Source organism: Bufo bufo, chromosome 1 (assembly GCF_905171765.1).
Source record: "Bufo bufo chromosome 1, aBufBuf1.1, whole genome shotgun sequence".
Taxonomy (NCBI): Eukaryota; Metazoa; Chordata; class Amphibia; order Anura; family Bufonidae; genus Bufo; species Bufo bufo.
In genome coordinates this window covers 609,947,759-609,970,379 of record NC_053389.1, presented here as the reverse complement: position 1 = coordinate 609,970,379, position 22,621 = coordinate 609,947,759, and the positions used below count along the sequence as shown (strand labels likewise).

General features: G+C 47.5%; 1 protein-coding gene across 3 annotated transcripts in view; it reads left to right on the top strand.

Annotated features, from left to right (window-relative positions):
* Positions 1–10,682: 10,682 nt before the first annotated feature.
* The window catches only part of USP3 (ubiquitin specific peptidase 3), a 52,602-nt gene continuing 40,663 nt past the window's right edge, over positions 10,683–22,621 (top strand). For 2 of the 3 annotated variants that reach the window (XR_005775562.1, XM_040413656.1), the window contains exons 1-5: positions 10,683–10,830; positions 13,867–13,927; positions 16,489–16,626; positions 20,207–20,290; positions 21,497–21,578. Coding sequence is in view for 2 of the 3 variants with exons in the window: in XM_040413656.1 (XP_040269590.1) it covers positions 10,740–10,830; positions 13,867–13,927; positions 16,489–16,626; positions 20,207–20,290; positions 21,497–21,578 (456 nt within the window). In the remaining variant the exon portion in view is untranslated. Of the gene's footprint in view, positions 10,831–13,348; positions 13,546–13,866; positions 13,928–16,488; positions 16,627–20,206; positions 20,291–21,496; positions 21,579–22,621 lie in introns of those variants that run through there. The other variant, XM_040413657.1, reaches the window with a different exon arrangement.

Below are 22,621 nucleotides of genomic sequence, written 5' to 3'. Positions count from 1 at the left end.
ATGGCACTGTTATGGAGGGGATCTGTGGATGGCACTGTTATGGAGGGGATCTGTGGATGGCACTGTTATGGAGGGGATCTGTGGATGGCACTGTTATGGAGAGGATCTGTGGATGGCACTGTTATGGAGGGGATCTGTGGATGGCACTGTTATGGGGGGATCTGTGGATGGCACTGTTATGGGGGGATCTGTGGATGGCACTGTTATAGAGGGGGATCTGTGGATGACACATACCGTATATAGCATCTTATGCTATGTGTCATCCACAGATACCCCTCCATAACAGTGCCATTCACAGATACCCTCCATAACAGTGCCATCCACAGATCCCCCCCATAACAGTCACCCACAGATCCCCCCATAACAGTGTCATCCACAGATCCCCCCCATAACAGTGTCATCCACAGATCCCCCTCCATAATGGTGCCATCCACAGATCCCCCCCATAAGTGTCATCCACAGACCCCCCGGCCCTCCCCCATAAGTGTCATCCACATGACAGACCCCCCCCCCCATAACAGTGCCATCCACGGATCCCCCGCCCTCCCTATAACAGTGCCGTCATGACGTCATCCATATAGATCCCCCCCCGCCACTCACAGTAGTATACATTAATAAATCGGTGCAGCCGTGCAGGCTGCAGACAGTAACTTTAATTTTAGCACAGGCACAGCGCTCATCTCTTTACTAAAATACTACCTTACATTCAGCTCCTGCCTCCTCCCTCCACCCTCCAGCCTCCAGTAACAAGTGCGGGCGGCAGCGCTCACTCACTGACGTCACGCGCCTGCGCCGCCTAGTGGGAGGAGCAGGCGTGTGACGTCAGTGAGTGAGCGCCGCCCCCACACTGCCTGCTGTTACTGGCACGGGAGTCGGCAGCCCGGGCCCCCCTGCCAGCCGGGCCCGGTACAACTGGGCCAGCTGTACTGGCCTATCAGCGGCCCTGCCCAGGAGAGGTGGCAATAGAGCCAATCTCTTAAAAAAACGGGAGTTGAAGTGGATTCACACACTTAATTCCCTTAAACCATATGGTCTAAATGTGGACTACAAAATCGGGGTGGGTTAGGATTGGGGTTTGCCTCTTGACCGCATATTGTGATGTCGACCGCATCCATGTATATTGTGTGATTTTTTGTACAGGACAAAAATTATATGTTCTTTATAAATTTTCATTTTTACTACAACAAATTTACTTTTTCTTTTTTTCTTTTTTTCTGTTTTTCTGCAGTAGGTGGGCCACGGAGTATGGAGTGAGGAAGTATGAGGCTGCAATTATGGACGGCATGCGTATATAAGGATTGTCTCTTTTTTATTGTATTTTTTACTTTTGTCTGTATCTGGAACTTCTGCAATCGCAGTCCGGTGTTCACATAGCAGGTATTTATGAGGAGATCCCCCCCTATAGGTTGGCAATGGGTGGGCTTTGATCACAGATACAGTGCGACCCTACACTAGCGTGTTGGTGCGCAACTGATCTGGGGCCACGGATGGGGGCTACAACTCTGATGCTGTTGCGGCCCGTATCTGAACTCACCCAGCCACCTGTATAGGCCATAGAGCACTAATATGTGCCATTACCTTGCTGTGTTATACATCGGTTGTTGCCATTAGAAGTTTCTGGCAATAAAGGCAGGATGCCCTGAATTAAGATGGCCAAAGTGACATCAGAATGCTAACACGCAGTTGTGGCACTGCAAGCACACCGAAACCCGGAAGTACGTCATATACGTCAGTAAGACATGCGCTGTTGTGCTACAGGCACGCTGGACCGCATGAATTATGGCAGCCTTCTATGCTTCACCTCCTACTTCACCCTCCGTCTGCTTGACCTACGCAGTAAGCACTAAGCACTTTATCAGCACATACAGCTGACACTGTTCACGATATGATTGATAATTATGAATTTTATCACAAAACACGGAGGCTCCTATTGCTATAACTTCCTTTACTGTTACCATAGCAGCAAAGAAATGAACATGTCAATCACAAAAGAAACACCATAGTAACTGACTCCTCCCCATCATTCCAGTATATATGGACTCCACCTCCTGGGATCATCCTCTTTCTTTGCTGCTGCCATGGCAGATAAGTATCCTCTTTGTTGAAAAATCTAGCTTACGAATTGTTTGCTTTTTTAAGCATTTTGCCTAACCGTTGCGCCATTTCTAGGTCCCCTGTGGGGTTCTTTCTTCCCCATTACCACTGTTATCACTTTAATATGCTCCGTTAGTTTGCCCTACTTCTCTCCTTCTTGGGTCCGATCGCCTCAGTAACCTTTCAGGCGTGGTTCACCCGGTTCAGTACTTTCTCCCTTGTCAACCTTACCTTCTCCGGTTCTTATTTACCCGCTCGGATTCATCCCAGCCGTAGTCTCGCGACACACGAGATTTCCCTCTCCTCCTGGGTCCTTCATTGCATTTGACGCGCCGGCCGAAGTCTCGCGATTTGCGGGATTTCGGTCACCAGTACGCTCCAGGGTCAGCGCTTCTATCCCTCCCTACGTCCGTCTGAGATCTCGCGAGATCTCGGCTTCTTCACAGGATCTTCGCGCCCTTTCAACGCTCCTCGCTCCTGCAGTTCCCGCTCTTGTCCTGTGCCGACATTTTTTAGGTGAGTGTGTACCCCTGCGCCTTAGGTTACCCTTATCTATGTCACAGGCCCTCATTAGCCTTTTCTCTTCTTTTCCTTTAGGTCTTTCGTCCTTCTGGTGGTCTGGGGTGACTAACTCCTTCCACATCTCAATATGTCACGCCGCAGTACTTCCTCTTCCACTAGGCAGGATCCTACCACTACCCCCCTTAGCCCCGCTAATGCTCTCAGCCGTATTGATGACCCCTCACAGGAGAGGCATAACGCTGCGCTGCAGCAGTCTATTTCTGAGGCAATCATGGTAGCTATGGGCTCCATGTCCTCAGCTTTATCACAATCTATCTCCCAGGCCTTATGTGCTCAGCCTCCTAGGGCCACTCAAGACCCAATAATGGACATTGAAAGGCCATCAGCCTTCAGAACAATTAGAACCGATGGTGATCCATCACATGACCACGCGGTTGTCCCGCGGAAAAGAGCCTGCGCACGACAGGCAGAACGCTCTCGTGCATGGAAAACGGCCAGGACCCTTCCTGAGCCACTATCCGATTCTGACAGAGAATCACTTGAGGAGGCTCAGAACGAGTCGCACTACGACTCAGGAGAGGAGCTTGAGGACGTAAAGGTTGATCCTCTAGATTTATTACCTGCTCCTGTTCCACCCACGCCTACGGTTGCCATACAAGAGGGCCATCCTCTGTCAGACAACCTCCTGGTTGATCCCCTAGGCGTCCCTCTTTTCAATCCTGATGAGCTCCATCATCCCCGCTCAGCAGAATGGCTTCCCGCCACCCATGTAGCTCAATATTTAGAAGAAAAAATCTGTGCTCCCTTAAGTAAGGAGTCCTGCAGTAAGTTGCGAGCGGAATGTCCCCGCCCGTTGATTCCCAATAAGGTGTGTGAAACACCGACAGTTGACCCTAAGATGGTTCAATTCCTCACCAAGACGAGGTTCAACCCTAAAAAAGGGCTTGATTCAGCTTTACGAGCAGTTCAGGATAAGCTCCTGGACATCACGGGCCCTCTTACTAGAATTTTCGACATGGCCGAGTCCGCTAAGCCAGAGGATAGACTTGTGGATCCCGTGGAGTTAGGAGGATGGGTCCAGAGGGCCATTTGCATTGCGGGCAATGTAAACACCTCCTTAGCCATCGAACGGCGTAAAGCCATCTTGATGAAGGTGGAGCCTAAGCTCTCCAACCTTGCTTTGTCCGAAGCGGGCAAAAATGCTCAAGGCCTTCTATTCGGAGACTCATTTATTAAAGAGCTGGGCAGATATGTCGGGGCCTTTACGGCTTTAGACAAAGCTCAGACGTCAATGAAAAGGGGTCTTTAACACCCGTTTTTCCAACAGGGCCGGCAGTTCTAGGGGCCGTCTGTCCGGCCGGTCCGACTTCCATTCCCGAGGAACGGGAAGAGGCTCCTTCAACTATAGATCCTCCCTCCAGGATACCAGACACCAACCTTCCTTTTTCCCCTCCAGAGGCGTATCAGGACGTTCCAGAGGTTTCCGTGGAGCTCCCTCCTATCGAAGACCAGTTGGTGAGTGCCCACCCCGTTCTACCGTTGTTTTCTTCAACAGGTTGTGTCGGGGGCAGACTCCGTCTCTTTTTCAATGCCTGGTCCGAGATCACCTCAGACCGGTGGGTGCTAGACACCATCAGAGGTTTCACAATAGATTTGGTAGCCCCTCCAAATCTGTTACCAACCCCCCGTCCCATCCTATTGTCCGGGTCCCTGCAACAACAATTACACAGAGAACTGAAGGAATTAGTCCTCAAACAGGCGATAGAACGCACTCCACCTCATTCCGCTGCGGTAATCAGCAGTATGTTTCTAGTGCAGAAAAAGGGTGGCCAGATGCGCCCAGTTATCAACTTAAAATCCCTCAATTCAATAGTCCAGTATCGTCATTTCAAGATGGAGGGACATGCTCCTTCCAGGCGATTGGTTGGTCAAACTGGACCTCAAGGATGCCTATCTCACTGTTCCAGTAGCTCCAGCCTCTAGAGACCTGCTTTGCTTCCTTTGGGGAGACCAGCTTTGGCGCTTCACTTGCCTGCCGTTCGGTCTCTCGTCCGCTCCTTGGTGCTTCACCAAGGTTATGAAGCCCGTAGTATCTTGGCTCCGCAGCAGAGGGGTACGCATGATAATTTATCTAGACGATATTCTTATCATTGCAAGGAGTCCGTCCCTTCTTCACTTACATCTGTCCATGACCACCAGTCTCCTCTCCAGGTTGGGTTTTATCATAAACCAGGAGAAGTCATGCCTCACTCCGGCAACTTCTATGGAGTTCCTGGGTTTCAGGATAGATTCCTCTTCCCTGACCCTTCACCTTCCTTTATCCAAGGTCCGCGCCATTCGCAAAGAACTGCGACATGCACTTCTTCGACCCCAACTATCTCTACGACACTTGGCACGCCTAATTGGTCTTCTGGCGTCGTCCATCCAGGCCATTTTCCCGGCCCCCTTACACTACCGAGCTCTCCAGAGGCTCAAAATTGCACACCTCCGGACCGGAGCCACATACTCAGACATGGTCACACTCGACTCAGAGACGAGAGACGAATTACAAGGGTGGATCCAGAATCTATCAGTCTGGAATGGCAAAGCCTTGTTCGGTCCCATACCGGACTTGATTATAGAATCCAACGCCAGCTTACACGGGTGGGGAGCACATTGCAATGGGATATCCACCGGAGGTCCTTGGTCCCCCGAGGAGTCCCGCCTCCATATCAATGGCCTGGAATTACTGGCAGGGTCTTTGGCGATTCGCAGTTTCGCCAACGGCACAGTCACGACCTGTATCAGACTGCGGATGGACAATGTTTCCGCGGTCCGATACGTAAACGGGATGGGCGGTACACGTTCGTCGGTTCTGACATATCTGGCACAGGACTTCTGGGAGTTCTGCCTCACCAAAGGTATCGTAGTGATAGCGGAGCACCTTCCTGGTCTCCGCAATGTGGTAGCAGACTGGAATTCACGTTATTTTTCGGATTCCAGCGATTGGAAGTTAGACGAGGAGGTATTCCTAGCTTTATCATCTCGTTGGGGTCCTCCATCGGTGGACTTATTCGCGAACCGTTTGAACGCCCAGACTTCCAGATTCTTCAGCTGGCGACTGGATCCGCTAGCGGAAGCGGTGGATGCATTTCTGCAACGGTGGGGGGGAACGCTGATGTACGCGTTCCCTCCATTTGCTTTGATTCCCCGAGTTCTCCTTCAGGTTCAGCAACAACTAGCGGATCTGATCTTAGTCATCCCTCTGTGGTTCCCACTACTTCTGGACTTGTTGGTGGATTTCCCAGTCCTCCTCCCAGATCTTCCCTGCCTTTTGCGAGACCCATTGGGGGAGCAGCATCCCCTCATTCGAACAGGCATGCTTCGTCTCCTCGCTTGCAGGATCTCGGGTGTTCTGTCTCGCTGTCTGGACTTTCGGACACGACTCTTTTCCTATTGGAGAACGCATGGGCTCCAGAACTAGACGGGCTTATCGCTCCGCCTGGGACTCTTGGGCTTGCTGGTGCGGAGAAAGGGATCTGGATCCCATTCGAGCTCCTGTAATGTCAGTTTTGTCCTTTTTGTCCTCCTTATATGATTCAGGGAAGGCCTATCGTACTATTAACGTTTACAGATCGGCCATATCTTCCCGACATGAGGGTTTTGAGGGTACTCCTGCGGGTCAACACCCTTTGGTGTGTCGCTTGCTGAAGGGCTCTCGCCTGTCTCGTCCCCCCAGACCTTGTTTCTCTGCGACTTGGGATGTGGGGTTGGTTTTGAATTTTCTGGTTTCTTGGTCTACTAATGACCAGTTATCTTTACGCCAGTTATCAGCTAAGTTAGTTGTGCTGTTATGCCTCATTTCTTGCAAGCGGGTGTCTGATGTCCGGGCTCTGGACTACGATGCGCGATCATTTACGCCTGAGGGGGTTTTATTTAACATTTCCAGACGCACTAAGACGAACATCCGTTCAGTTTCTTACCCTGCTTTTCGACAGTCCCCACAACTGTGTCTGGTTGCATGCCTTCAAGAGTACGAATCCCGTACTGCTTCTCTACGTGTCTCTACCTTTCCTAATCTGTTTATTTCTTTTAGGAGACCCTATGCTCCGGTTGCCAGTGTGACACTTTCTCGCTGGGTTAAGGAGATTTTGAGTCAGGCCGGTATTGATACCAACATCTTTACGGCTCACTCCGTCCGCAGTGCTTCCGCTACCTCTATGTCGGTCTCTGGGGCCCGTCTGGAGGATGTTATGCACTTAGCGGATTGGTCTAGGGTTTCTACTTTCCGTGAATTTTACTTTCGCCCGGAGTCTCATGCTTTTAATTCTGTCATCTCTCAGCTTTAAACTTGCAATAGGAGCCTCCGTGTCTTGTGATAAAATTTCATGATTTTCCCTAATACACCAGAGTTTTTCTTACTCTTTCTTTCGGACTTGCCGTTGATATTACTTTGACGATCTTGTCTACGTTATCTGGTTATAGCAGCTAGAGCTTGTGTCCCTGCGAGGTGGAAGTCTGGCTCTCCTCCCTCTGTGGGAATGTGGATTCAGAAAGTTGAAGAGATGCGGAGAATGGAGGAACTCACGGCATCTTTGAAAGGTGGTAACAGAGTGTTCGTGGCTATGTGGTCCCCTTGGTTTTCCTTTCAGGATACCCTGGAATATAGGAATCTACTGGCATGATAGTCTCGTGTGGTCCCGCATATACACTTCAGTTACTCCCACCCTACCCTCCCACCCATTTCCTTTGAATCCTTTGTCCATCAACTCCCCCCTCTGTATCACTGTCTTATGTCTCCCCCCCCCTTTTTTTTATTAAAGACACGGAGTATTGCCCTCCCTTTCCCACCCTTTTGGGATTTTGCTTTTGAGGGTTTCTATTACAAGTTGCTTTTATTTATGCATTATTTGATGTTTTGGTATTTTGAGTACATTGTATGGATTTGTTTTTCTTTCATAAAGTATTTTGTGGTCCTACCTCGTACTTTTGTTTCTCATCCTGCAGGTTGAAAGATTTCCTCCTCAGCGTTTGTGGTTTAAGCACACGCGATGGATGTTTTCAATGCCGGTAAAGTTCGGTTGCCGAGTGGGTTGACGAGTTAGTCCTAAGGTTCAGGACTGTTGTTTCGTTCAGGAATGTCCAGTTTCAAGAAAAGGCTGCAGTTGGAGTGGCTGTTCAAAGAAAGAGGATGATCCCAGGAGGTGGAGTCCATATATACTGGAATGATGGGGAGGAGTCAGTTACTATGGTGTTTCTTTTGTGATTGACATGTTCATTTCTTTGCTGCTATGGTAACAGTAAAGGAAGTTATAGCAATACTCGCCTCCGTGTCTTTAATAAAATCATGACTTTACGTCATGAAATAGGAAAATCATGAAATTTTTATTTATATATGTATAGTCCACAGAATAATATACACATTTTTATAATTGAATATTTATTGTACGATTATGCACTAATGATCATCAAGAAATACACTGTAAATTTGGCATTTGTATTGTATTTTCTATTTAATTATTTTATTTGTTATGAATTGAACACACCTGTATTGCATATTGATTGGATTCACTCTACTGGTATATAAACTCAGTATTTTGTCTGTACTCACTGCTTGAGAAAGGCTCACATACTGAGCCGAAACGTCGCTTGTCCCATATGGGTAAATAAAGATTTTTTCATTTTTACTTTTTGGAGTGCTGCCCTCTTTTGCTATTTATATTTATATATATATATATATATATATATATATATATATATATGCGTGTAAACCCATGTAGACGCCTTTATGGTGCTTATAAACGTTACGGTATGTTCACATTGTGGACACTGCATATACCCCAGCAGATATCACGGTGGATGCTGCAGACCCGCTGGCGGCTTATGGAACTAAACCAGGTGTGAACATACGCTGTGGCTCCAAGCACCATCTGTCTGCACACACACCAAGGGGGCACATCAGGGGCGTAGCTATAGGGGGTGCAGAGTAGAGTTGTTGCGATACCAAATTTTTGATTCGGTTTCGATACCATGAAAAAGTATTGCGATACTTGATACCATGCGAAAAAAATAAACCAAAAAAGCCATGTGCATTCTGTATTTTTAAAAATGGCGAATCACGCAGTTTTTATTTATTTTTTCTGTTCCGGCATTCACCGCATAGATTTTTTTTATATTTTAATAGTTTGGACTTTTCTGACGTGGCGATATGTAATATGTTTATTATTTATACATTTTATATGTGAAATTGGGAAAAGGGTGTGATTTATACTTCATATTTTGGTGTGTTTTTTTTTTTTTACTTTTTTACACTTTTTATTTAATAAGTATTTCCCCCCTTAGGGGGCTAGAACCTGGGATTTTTTTCATCCCTTGTCCTATTCACCCTGATAGAGCTCTATCAGGGTGAATAGGACTTCACACTCTCCCTGCTGCTCTGTGCTCTGTGCACACAGCATCAGGGATGTTACCATGGCAGCCAGGGCTTCAGTAGCATCCAGGCTGCCATGGTAACCGATCGGAGCCCCAGGATTACATTGCTGGGGCTCCGATCAGAAGCTGTCACTGCACCACCAATGAGGGGGAGGAGAGGGGACCCTGTGGCCACTGCCACCAATGATTTTAATACTGGGGGGGGGTTGAGAGGGGGCACACTGCAACACCAATGATAATTACCCCTTAATACAGGAGGTGGGTACTGGCAGATCAGCGGCAGTTAACCCCTCAGGTGGTGCACCTGAGGGGTTAACTGCCGCTGATCGCAGCTCCCTTGTCAGGGGCAGGGTGCCGGCAATGCGATTCTGCTACCGGCACCCGCCTCCTGTATTATGTGTTAAAGACTACTTTTCCTGGGTCCAGAGTTTCAGTATTGGGCTACACAGAGCGGCGCCCAGCGATGTCCCAGCACTTACTATTATTCCTGGGCGCCGCTCCGTTCGCCCGCTGTGCCCAATTACTGTCTCCTCTCCTGCTCCACATGCTGAATTACTATCGGAGCGATGGGGAGGAGACATCAGCTTCTCTAGTGGACGTTCCTTCTCCCTGGCTGTAGCGCTGTCCAATCGCAGCGCAGGGAGAAGGAACGCCCACTAGTGAAGCTGATGTCTCCTCCCCATCGCTCCGATAGTAATTGGCATACGGAGCAGGAGAGGAGACAGTAATGGGGGCACAGCGGGCGAATGGAGCGACACCCAGGAATAATGGTGAGTGCTGGGACATCGCTGGGCGCCGCTCTGTGTAGGAAAAGTCCTATCATTGGTGGCGCAGTGCGCCCGCCCCTCTCTTCTCATTGGTGGCAGCGGCAGCAGCACAGGGGGAGGGAGACACTGCTTCCTTCTCCCCTGTGCTGCTGAGGGAACATGAGCGCGCCGACCGACAGCAGCGCGCTCATGTTCAGAGATACTAGACTGCGCAGCCCAGTATCGAAAAAATAGAAATCCCGGTATCGTATCGATACCGGGACAAAAGTATCGATTGGGTATCGAAATTTCGATAACCGCAACAACCCTAGTGCAGAGGTAGCAGTCGCTACCGGGCCCAGGAGCCTGATGGCCCCCAAAGACCCTTGTGCCGCATGTCAAGACACTGGTATTATGGAAAGTGCATGCTATTCAAGTTACACCTCTGGCTGGAGGTAAGGGGTTAGGTCAAGAATTTGCCATGGGGGGAATGCCATTTCAATTTTTGCCTCAGGCAGCACAAAGGCTATGTGCTACCCTGCCCCTGGCCACAAAGCACTGAGAGAAGGGGGGCCAAGCTGAACTCTTGCACCAGGGCCCATGAGCCTTTACCTCCTACTGAAAACAATGGGAGGCATACACCATGCTGCTACAGCTTGAATTTTTTCACGGTGTATTTACCAAAATTTTAAAGGTAAAATTGTGTAGTGTGAACAGGCCTTTTCTAAGCTTGTAAAAAAGGAGGAAATGTGACTCCTCCACAGCATCCTGAGAGATGCATGACAGGAACCAGCCCCCGCTCCTCGTCAGACACAGCGCACAGTTTCTATAGAAACCATCTGACTGGACGCAGTACGGGCAGTGATATCAACTTGCCTCAGGAAGCCACGCCTTCATGTTGCTATGATGGAAAAAGACCCGGTTTACTGTGCTGTGTCTTAACTTCTTGTGTCCCTCCGCATCGCCATGGAGTGCCCGCACCTTACCGCAAGTGTGTGCATTGTACCGGACTCGGCTGCTTTCCCTAGCGGCTGCCCCTCCTCGTGGTGCTGCAGTGGTGAGTTTTCTTACACCTCCCCGTGCTCCACCCGCTGGTGTCGCAGCGCCGCCTGGCTGTAGCTTTCAGGAAAGTCCCCGGCTCCATGGCCGGCCTAGTGTTATTGTGTACAGAGCAGAGCCGCGGTGCGGGAAAGACCAGGATGATCGGCGCTGCCTCTAACCCTCCATCCAGTTAGGAGAGGGCGACACGTGCGTGTGTGGAGGGGAAGAATAACGGTGTTATCACGATAGTTGTGACATACGATACCAGTCCACGTGTCTATTGTTTGTGACATGGTGGGCTGTGCAATATCTTCGTGAAGATTGGAAGCCCTGTGGGTAGAACATCAGTAACCTGAGGCAGCCTGTTATGTGGACCATTACGGTATGGACCCACCTATATGGCGTTACATTACGGTATGGACCCACCTATATGGTTTTACATTACGGTATGAACCCACCTATATGGCGTTACATTACGGTATGGACCCACCTATATGGTTTTACATTACGGTATGGACCCACCTATATGGCGTTACATTACTGTATGGACCCACCTATATGGCGTTACATTACTGTATGGACCCACCTATATGGCGTTACATTACGGTATGGACCCACCTGTGTGGCGTTACATTACGGTATGGACCCACCTGTGTGGCGTTACATTACGGTATGGACCCACCTGTGTGGCGTTACATTACGCTATGGACCCACCTGTGTGGCGTTACATTACGCTATGGACCCACCTGTGTGGCGTTACATTACGGTATGGACCCACCTATATGGCGTTACATTACTGTATGGACCCACCTGTGTGGCGTTACATTACGGTATGGAGTTGGACCCCATCATGTTATTGATGCTCTACCACCAGGGATTCCAGTCTGCACGTCACACACGTAAATTCAGGAAGGTGCTGCACAGCCATTTCAGGAGGAAAGGAATAGTACAGCCCGCGATGTTACTAACCGTAAATACGTGTCCATACATTGGAGCCACGTGTAGACCTCTTGGACACCGTATGGACCCACCTGCGTGGCGTTACATTACCGTATGGACCCACCTGCGTGGCGTTACATTACCGTATGGACCCACCTGCGTGGCGTTACATTACCGTATGGACCCACCTGCGTGGCGTTACATTACCGTATGAACCCGTCAGGCATTAAGCTAGTGTATGGACCCTGTTCAGTTACCGGTGACACCTCCTTATGGAAATGTCCAGATCTTTTGATACCGTGGCTCAGTGGCTCACGCTGTTGCCTTGCAGCGCTGGGGTCCTAGGTTCAAATCTGACCAAGGACAACATCTGCACAGAGTTTGTATGTTCTCCCCGTGTTTGTACGATTTATCCTCCGGTTTCCTCCCACACTCCAAAGACATAATAATAGGGACCTTAGATTGTGAGCCCCATTGGGGACAGCGTGCTGCTAATGTCTGTAAAATGCTGCGGAATATAGTAGCGCTATATAAGTGCGTAAAATAAAACAAATAAATACTGTGCTCCATCTTCCAGTGCTCTCTAGATTCTAGATGTGACATGAATACTATGGGATGAGTTCCTTGTATGTGCGGAGCAGTCTTTCCATGACTAGTCGGTGCCCTCTCTTCAGACTGCGAGCACATGGGTCTCCTATCAGACCTCATTGTGCAGCGCTCTTTGTTCTCCTCTTTGGCTAGTGGAAGGAAATCCCTAGGTGGGGGTCTGGCTATTGTGAGGCCTGCTCTGCAGTGCCTGTGGTTCCTGAATCCTGATTTCCTTGGGCGAGGCTGCTCGTAGCTGGATTGCACTATACTCTGGTACCCGTTCTCCTGTGTTCCTCACCTTCTCTTGCTTGTAACTTGCCCCACCTCACACAAGCCACTATGATAATGTATTAGATAGTGTACAGCTTGTCATATTAGAAGGGGCAACCTGGGACTATTTGTTAAAGGCATATAGTCAGTGGACAAGAAGGAAATGAAATCAGTCTAAGGCCCCATTCACACATTTTGCGGAACGGAAGTGCGGACCCATTCATTTCGTCCATTCACACGTCCGTCGAATGGGTCCGCATCCGTTCCGTAAATTGCGGAACTGGTGCGGATTCATTCTCTATGGGGCAGGAATGGACGCGGACAGCACAGTGTGCTGTCTGCATCCGCATTTCTGGAGCGTGCTCCTGATCTTCCGGTCCGCGGCTCTGGAAAAAAATAGTACATGTAATAGGCAGTTCTATGGGAGTGCCTGCAGGGTGTATTGCAGATCCGCAATACACTACAGACGTGTGAATGGACCCTAATGTTTGGGGGGGGGGGGACCCCTCGTTTTACAGCTGCCATCAGGGGTGACAAGGATCTGACGGGATGGAGTCTTCTTGTCCATTCCTTTTGTTTCCCTTGGAGCTAAGGTCCAGGTTGTGCAGTCACTTGTGAGAAGTAGGCTCTCCTCCTTTTCCTTATGAGATACAAATTGCCATTTGTTACTTCATGCAGAATAGCCTTCGGGCTACGTTCACAGGTTGCATCCACGATGCATCTGACACTACACCAACACGCAAGTTAGTGCCATTTTAAAAATCGGGGTGCACAGTGTTGTGGGTACTAGCTTCGAGCTGCCATTGCATTTCAGTGCAGTTTCAGCCCCGGCATATGAAGACGGCCTCACCTTTGTGGTGTCCTGCACTGCCCACGTGTGGAGCCCTGCCTGATTGTACTGTGCATGACTAGCATCAACAGTGTGACGCACAGGGTGAGTCATGTGTAACACTCCACTACTACTGCCAAGCTGGCATGCCATGTCTGCAGGTTTACAACTCTTTGCTAGGGTTGTGGAACTACAAGTCCCAGTACTGCAGAGGACCTAACAGCAGAAAAGCTACACAGTTTTGCAGATGACAATATGTTATTCTCTCAGCAAGACGGGGACCATGGCTGCCAGATCTACTGCCTCTTAACTGACAGCGTGCGCAGGAGGGTCTAGCGTTGTCCGACTTATTTAGGAGCAGGGTAGAGATCTTATCACCCATTCCCTTTTACGCCATCTAACAGTATATTCTTGTGTTTGTTTTAGTTTGCCGCTCTAATAAAAGCCCATGGGTCTGTCTGACCTGCTCCAGTGTCCACTGTGGACGGTAAGTAGAGAAAATTGTATTTATCCAACGGGTGCCGTGTTGTTAAACTTGTAGAATATGTATTATCTAACATGCAGGAGAGTAAGGGTCTGTCACCATGTCACAGAGCAGGAGGGGCCGAGCAGATTGATGTATGGTTTTATGCGAAAAGATTCAGTATAAGGCTACATGCACACGAACATATTTTGTTTCCGTGTCCGTTCCGTTTTTTTTTTTTTTTTTGCGGATAGGATGCGGACCCATTCATTTCAATGGGTCAGCAAACAATGCAGACAACACACCGTGTGCTGTCCGCATCAGTATGTCGTTCCGTAACCCTGCAAAAAAAATAGAACATGTCCTATTCTTGTCCGTTTTAGGCATTGTTACAATGGATCCGCAAAAAAAAAAAAAAACGGATGGCATACGGATGTCATCCGGTCGTGTGCATGTAGCCTAACTTGTATTTTATATATTTAAACCTCTGCTCGTAATGAGCTTATAATGATCTCCAGCCATGTACAGCGCGTGTGGCAAGCACACTACCACGAGACTTCAGGGCCAGGTGTGACAATGTCGGTCAAAGCACGGGGGCTCAGTCTGGAAGAGAATGAGCAGAGCTTCTGAGTACAAGTTGCAATGGAAATGCCCTCGTTGCCCTAATTTGTATACTATTAAAAGTCTTATTTTTCCGAACGGATAAAGATGCAAGCAAGAGGATTGGAATGTGCTGACAAGTGCAAATCTGCCATGTGAGATGGTTTTGCATGAAGGATTGAGGTGACTGATTCCCTTTAAAGGGATTCTCTGGTATTTTTATATTAATGGCCTATCCTCAGAATAGGTCATCAGTATGAGATCAGCAGGGATCCAACTCCCAACACCTCTGCTGATCAGCTGTTTGATGATCACCGCAACTTCCTCGCAGCATACAAGGCGCAGTGCCATCCATTTGATAGCAACTAGGCTTGATATCGCGGCTCACTTGAATGTGATTGATAAATGTGACGTCACTGGCCTAGGAAGAGGCCATCAGTATCAAAATCCTGGAGACCACCTTTAAGGATGCAGTCTAGTTTGGTACATGGGTTCTGCAATTTTATTTTTTAAAAGCCATAACTTTTTTTATATTTTTTAGTGGACATAGTCGTATGAGGGCTTGTTTTATTCAGGGCAAAAAATCTGGGGTGAAAAAAATTCAGTGCTGCCATTGTTTTTAAGGTTGTTTTTATGACGTTCACTGCTTGGTAAGAGTACTTTCACACATGCGGCAGGGGATTCCAGCAGGCAGTTCCGTTTCCAGACGCAAACTGATGGCATTTGTCAGAAATTGAAATACCGGATCCGTCTCTGCGGTGTCATCCAGAGAAACGGATCCGGTATAAATATATATTTTTTGCATTTTTAAAGGTCTGCTCAAGCGCAGACCGGAAAGCCGTATCCGTTTTGCCGGAACACTTAATGCCGAATCCGACACTAATACACTTCAATGTAAATTAATGCATGATCCGACATTCCGGCAAGTGATCAGTATTTTTGGCCAGAGATAAAACTGCAGCATTCTGCAGTATTTTCTCCATCCAAAAAACGTAAGAGGGACTGAACTGATGCATCCTGAACGGATTGCTCTCCATTCAGAATGCATTAGGATAGAACTGATCAGTTTTTTCCCGAAATTGAGCTGCTGTGATGCAACTCAATACCGGAAAAGAATACCGCTAGTGTGAAAGTACCCTAACAATGACATTTTAACTTTATTGGATGGGTCAGTATGATTATTAAAGTAACAAAAGACAAATTTAGTTAGACTATTTTTTACTACTTTTTAAAAAAAATAATAAAGGAGTGGCACAGCATAGAGCCATAAGAATAGATGTTTCAGAATTGTTAGTACGTGGGGAATGCAAGTAGCTAATAAAACAGCCATGTCAGGAGCGGTGACAGGTTCTCTTTAAACCTGTGATCTATTGATTGCTTGTACTGTCCACTCTAATACTCAGGCTCTGGCTGCCATGCCAAGTATTCAGCACCCCTTTATCTAACCGCTTAGATGGTGCTGTTGCTATTGACCGTGGCATCTGAGAGGTTAAAATGCTGGGATTGGAGTTACAGTATCCTCGGTCCCAACATTGAGAGTCGGATGCCATATACTACAGCCAGCATCCGCAAGTTATGACGCGGGCCCAGCTCCTGAGCCTGGACCTTGGCGAACTGTTGCTGCACAGAGCATTAAGAACCAATACTCTGTAACGTAATAGCAGACTTTTTTCACTTGCCTCTAATTTTGTCATTGGTACCAATGTGCATTGTGACCTCTGGGTCTAAAATCATGGCTGTTTCATTTTGGGTATGTTCACACAAGGCAGATATGTTGCAGAATTTTCTGCAGCTAAAAATCATTGCATTCTGTTGCTGAGTGTTCATACAGGACCTGGTTGCTGAACCTTTTGTCCAAAGACTGGATGTTAATAATTGTATGTGTATTTGAATAGCTTTTAAGTGATAAGGCTGTAGCAGAAGGAGGTGAAATGTCACTGATGAGAAGAACTTGTTCTTTGTGATTGTTTTCATGTGATGAGCAGATATGTCAATGGCCATGCAAAGAAACATTACGAGGAAGCGCAAACACCACTCCTCAACCACAAGCAACACGAGAAGGTGGAGAAAGAGAAAACCCAGCACACCGTGTGTATGGACTGCAGCAGCTACAGCACATATTGGTGAGGCTCAGTATTACCCTTTATTCACTCTTCTTAAAGGAAATGTCTCATCTATTTGATACAAAGCCTTTGGAAAGCTTTGACATGAAAAATGATTTTTACACATGTAAGTGGTTACCATGAGTGAAAAAAAAACCTGTACTAAGTTTCAGTCTGCAATCTTCATTCATTTTCAAACCTCTTGGTACACCATTTTAACCTGCTCCTAATTTCAGAAGTTTCTCATGTAAGGTGTCACATTCATGTGCTGGTTGTGAGGCCTGTGTGTCCAGGGTGCTGTTGCCTTCACTCGCTCTTAAGTGTATAGATACTGTGATCTCCTTTTGACAGAGGAGTATGTGATTTTGTTTCCCCCCCCCCCTCCTCCTGCAGAATCTGCTGTGGTTTGTCTCCTTTCTCTGTACACTGGTACCCAGCTTTTTTTATTCTCGCCTCCTTAAAGAGGACCTTTCACCGATTCTTACCCTATGAACTAACTATACAGATATGTAGAGAGGCGCCCGGGGATCTCACTGCACTTACTATTATCCCCGGGCGCCGCTCCGTTCTCCTGCTATGCCCTCCGGTATCTCCGCTCACTAAGTTATAGTAGGCGGAGATACCAGTCCCTAAGTTATGGTAGGCGGAGTCTGCCCTAGCGCTGGCCAATCGCAGCGCAGAGCTCACAGCCTGGGAGGTTATTTTCTCCCAGGCTGTGAGATCTGCAATGCGATTGGCCAGCGCTAGGGCAGACTCCGCCTACCATAACTTAGGGAACGGAGATACCGGAGGGCATAGCAGGAGAACGGAGCGGCGCCCGGGGATAATAGTAAGTGCAGAGAGATCCCCGGGCGCCGCTCCACATGTATGAATACTTAGTTCATAGGGTAAGATTCGGTGAAAGGTCCTCTTTAAGACTGCCTTGTGTGTGCGCTCCATACTAGATAGTATACACAGGCTGATAGCGTACAAGCTGTGTGATTTACTGTACTGTCTACCCCTACCCTGCTGGTATGGGAGGGGGACTAGAGGGGGCTGACTGCAGCCCAATTCAGTGTGCTGTTGAATTTATGTCAAGTAGCAGCACAGCCAACTGTGTGCAAGAATTGCACAGGCTTTACAGCAGTAAGATGTTATGAAAGTTTTAATGACCATTTAAAAAGTTGCTTAATTTCCCATTTAATAAGCAAAAGGTACTATAAAATAAATGAGTGCAAATATGGCCATAGCCTTTAAAGCAACTTTCTAGTCCAAGATTAAAATTTGACTATACGTGACATATGTAGTCAGCATACTGGGTGTCCTGCGTTCCTCCCTTGCTGCCACTATTTTGGTTCACCATCGGATTCCACCTGAGATGATGGCCATCTTGAAAAAAATCTGATGGGGGTCTAAAATAGAGGAAAGAAGCCAGCATGGGAGATACTGACTATACACTTGTTATGTATAGTGAAACTCTAGGTTTGGACTGGAGGGTCGCTTCCCATCAGTGATTGGGTCTAAAAAGAACACAGAACACAAGCAGATCTTTCCATTATACCTTATCACTGTGTAGGTGCCGCTCTTGGTTTTCGCTCACAATCACTGATGGAAATCACTGATTCAACACTTAGGCCTCATGCACACAAACGTATTTTGTTTCCTTGTCCTTTCCGGGGTTTTTTGCGGAGAGGATGCAGACCCATTAATTTCAATGGGTCCGTATGTCCGTTCCGTAGCCTCGCAAAAAAAATAGAACATGTCCTATTCTTGTCTGTTTTAGGCATTGTTACAATGGATCCGCAAAAAACAACAGATGGCATACAGATGTCATCAGTTTTTTTTTTTTTTTTGTCGGATCTGCAATTTGCGAACCGCAAAACACATACGGTCGTGTGCATGTAGCCTTACTGTGAAAGCAGCCAAAGTCTGTAGAAAATAAATAATAAGATTTGCTAAACCCATCTAACAGGTAAACATAGACAGTCTAAGGCCCCTTTCACACGGGCGATTATTCCGCGCGGATGCGATGCGTGAGTTGAACGCATTGCACCCGCACTGGATACCGACCCATTCATTTCTATGGGGCCATTCACATGAGCTGTGATTTTCACGCAACGCAGGCCCCATAGAAGTGAATGGGGTTGCGTTAAAATCGCAAGCATCCGCAAGCAAGTGCGGATGCGGTGCGATTTTCACGCATGGTTGCTAGGAGACGATCGGGATGGAGACCCGATCATTATTATTTCCCCTGAATACAGAATGCATAGTACAATAGCGCTGGAGGGGTTAAAATAAATAAATAAATAATTTAACTCACCTTAGTCCACTTGTTCGCGATGCCCGGCATCTCCTTCTGTCTCCTTTCTTCAGGACCTGGGTAAAGGACCTGTGGTGACGTCACTCCGGTCGTCACATGATCCATCACATGATCTTTTACCATGGTGATGAATCATGTGACGACCGGAGTGACGTCACCACAGGTCCTTTACCCAGGTCCTAAAGAAAGGAGACAGAAGGAGATGCCGTGCTGCGCGATCAAGTGGACTAAGGTGAGTTACATTATTTTTTTATTTATTTTTTTTTAAACCCCTCCTGCGCTATTTTACTATGCATTCTGTATTCAGAATTCTATTATTTTCCCTTATAACCATGTTATAAGGGGAAATAATACAATCTACAGAACCCCGATCCCAAACCCGAACTTCTGTGAAGAAGTTCGGGTTTGGGTACCAAACATGCGCGATTTTTCTCACGCGAGTGCAAAACGCATTACAATGTTTTGCACTCGCGTGGAAAAATCGCGGGTGTTCCCGTAACGCACCCACACCTTTTCCCGCAACTCCCGTCTAAAAGAGGCCTAAAAGATTTACCAGATTTATCACAGCGGCCAATGCTTCATTGGATAATCGCATCATTTATGCGGTCACCTGAATTGTCTTTTGCCGGAAGCAGATTGTGCGGTCTAGTCATGCTCTGCTGCTGAATGGGGAAGAGCGATGGCATGCTGTGGAGGAGATCACTACATGTAAATGTAGCAGTTTCCTTCACTGACGACTAGACTCTACACAGGAAGGAACGCTTAGATTTTCCTGTGTAAAGGAGACTTTACTTTACGCCAGGATTTTGCACACATTGGTTAATCTTAAAGGAGTTATCCAAGACTATTAAATGCCCCTCACACTGAATATACTTACCTCGCTCCCCGTGCCGCTCCTGGTCCCCGCACCGCTGCTGCAAATTTTACCTGTGTGCGTATGAAAACATCCGCTGTCAGGGTGGGGGTGTTGGGTGCGAAGCAGACAATGGCGGGGACGGGGACGAGCCTCCCTAGCGTCACCCGCGATGCTAGGAAGGCTCGTCCCCGTCTGCCATAAGTTGCCCCTCCCCGACACCGGATGTTTTCATCCGCGCACGAGGAGAAGCAGCAGCGGCGGTGCAGGGAGTGGGGGAGCCAGGTTAGTATATTCATTGTGAGGGGCCCGGGCATATGGGGACCCTTTAAGCTGTGCCCGTTCCCATGTAAAGCCACACTGCCTTGTCAGACGGTTGCATAGTGCAAAAAAAGTTTTTTTCTGGTGATGCATTCCATTAAAGTCTGTGTCTGTTTTCTTGCCTGCAGTTATCGCTGTGATGACTTCGTAGTTAACGACACCAAGTTATGTTTGGTGCAGAAAGTTCGGGAACACTTGCAAAATTTGGAAAAGTGAGTATAAAAAATGCAAAGTTTTCATCTTGTCTCTGGTAATGTGACGCTCCGACAGAGCTTCAGGTGGCAGGGGGCTTCCTCACTTCCTATGTGTTGGTTACGTGATGAAGGGGCTTGCTGCCTGGTTCAGTACATTTGCTGATCCAGCCATTTTTCAGTCGTGACTGATGCAGAAGGGGCTGGCCTAGGTAAAGAAGTGAACCAGACAGAAAGCAAAATCGCACAAGGCAGATTTGCTGCAGAAAATTTGTTATATATAGCTGAATAGGGCTTGTAAAAGTCACGCACATGCTGGGGTATAGCCTCATTCATAGGTATGGGACAGGCAACCCTATGGTTCTCTTTTCAACCCTTCTTCCATCTTTACTATACTCAATTTCACAGGACAAATGCCTGAACCGTGCTGGATACATAATGCAGATATTTCATCCACCCCTCCTCTTCCAATGGAGGAACACACGATCACCATAGATTTCACTATGAAACAGCATGCTTTAATACCCCCTCAAAGTACTTACACACAAGGCTTTAATCAGTGGTATCCAAAATTACAAAGGTAATGAGAGCATAACAATCATATTGTATCCAAACAGTTAATAGCAAATTGCAATAAAGTCCAATAAAGCCAAGTTCACACTGTACTTATTTCCATCAGTGATTGTGAGAAAACCAGGAGTGGAGGCTACAGAGATATGGGATAATGGAAAGATCTTCACCTGGTTTTTGCTCGCAATCACTGAGGGAAATAACTGAAGTGTGAACTCAGCCTAATCTCCTTACAAGAACCTTAATCCCTTTATAAAGTGCCAATATAATGTCCAGAGACCTCCCCAGCTAGGGTAGCATATCACAACATAAAGTGCATGTACTAATAAAGGTTTTTATCGACCAGTTATTCCGCTTCTTGCCCATATCCATAGGCTGCCACAGCTCACCGATCATATCCTTCTTACTGGTTTGTAGTCAATGGGAAATGCTACAACTTTCAGCTGTATCACACATCATACAATAAAATATCTAAGCATAAAAAAAACATACTTAACAAGCACTTGAAAATGGTGCCAATGTTTGGTACTGCTGTTCCTTGGCCCCAAGGAGAGTGGTGATGTCTGAATCCCATAAGATCTGTATTGTAGCAGAAGTAAAAGTGTTTCTTTTGAAGGTTTATATCCGTGACCCATCATTAATTGCATCTTTTGTTAGCTCTGCTTTTACAGTAGAAAGACACAGAAAGAGGAAGTTCTCAGATAACACTTCACTGAATAAGAAAGTGCTGAAAATAAATGTAAGTATTTTACAGTACAGTGCATTCAGAGAGTCTTCAGATCCTGTCTCTTTTTTTTTCAGATTTTATGTTGGCCTTTTACTAAAATAAAAATCAAGTTTTCCCCATCATTCTGCACTAAATCCCCCATGATGAGAAAGTGAATACAGGGTTGTAACATTTAGAGTTTGTCCTGTAACCAGGAAGATCCAGTAATGTAACTCAAGTAGGGATGTCCAGATACCAGTATCGGTATCGGGACCGATACCGGACATTTGCATGAGTACTTGTACTCGTGCAAATGTCCCTGATACCACTGCCGATACCTGTGCGCCGCTTCTAAATGTGTCTGTGTCCGTCCGCGGCCCCTGCATCTCGCACAGCAAAAACAGCTTCTTCTTGCTCCCAGTCTCCGCCCCTCGCCCTGATTACCAGCGGCCTCCGCTGTCCCCGGCTCCTCGCATGTTTAAGACTCCGCAAACAGCCATCCGACGTGACCAGTTCTGCATGTGGTGTCTGGAAAGAGACTTTTCCCGCGGCTGCTCTGATTCACACTTTCCGCAGCGGCCGCCACCGTCCCCGGCATCTCCCCCCATGTTCCCGATGACTCCACCCACAGACATCTGACCTCCGGCCTCCTCAAACAGAGTTCGCCTGCCAGTAGTTTTAAGTTATAGGAACCGACCCTAGTAAGTGTATAAAGCTTAGAAGATTATAACCAGTTAGAAGAAATAAAGGTGTTGTGTCTGTCTTCTATGGCCCTGGTCCTTCCCTTCCTGCCTGCAAGCTGCACATTGATCTCTAAAAGCAGGCATTAGGGCAAGAAGAAATATATACATTACTGTATGATGGCCACAAGACTATTATACTGAGGAGGGAGGGGCTTCAAAAATTGTTGTCCTGACTCCTTACAGTATGTCTCCTTGTGGCCCCCATACAGTCTCCTTGTGGCTGCCCCCATACCGCATAACGGCTCCTTGTGGCTGCCCCCATACAGTGTAACGGCTCCTTGTGGCTGCCCCCATACAGTGTAACGGCTCCTTGTGGCTGCCCCCATACAGTGT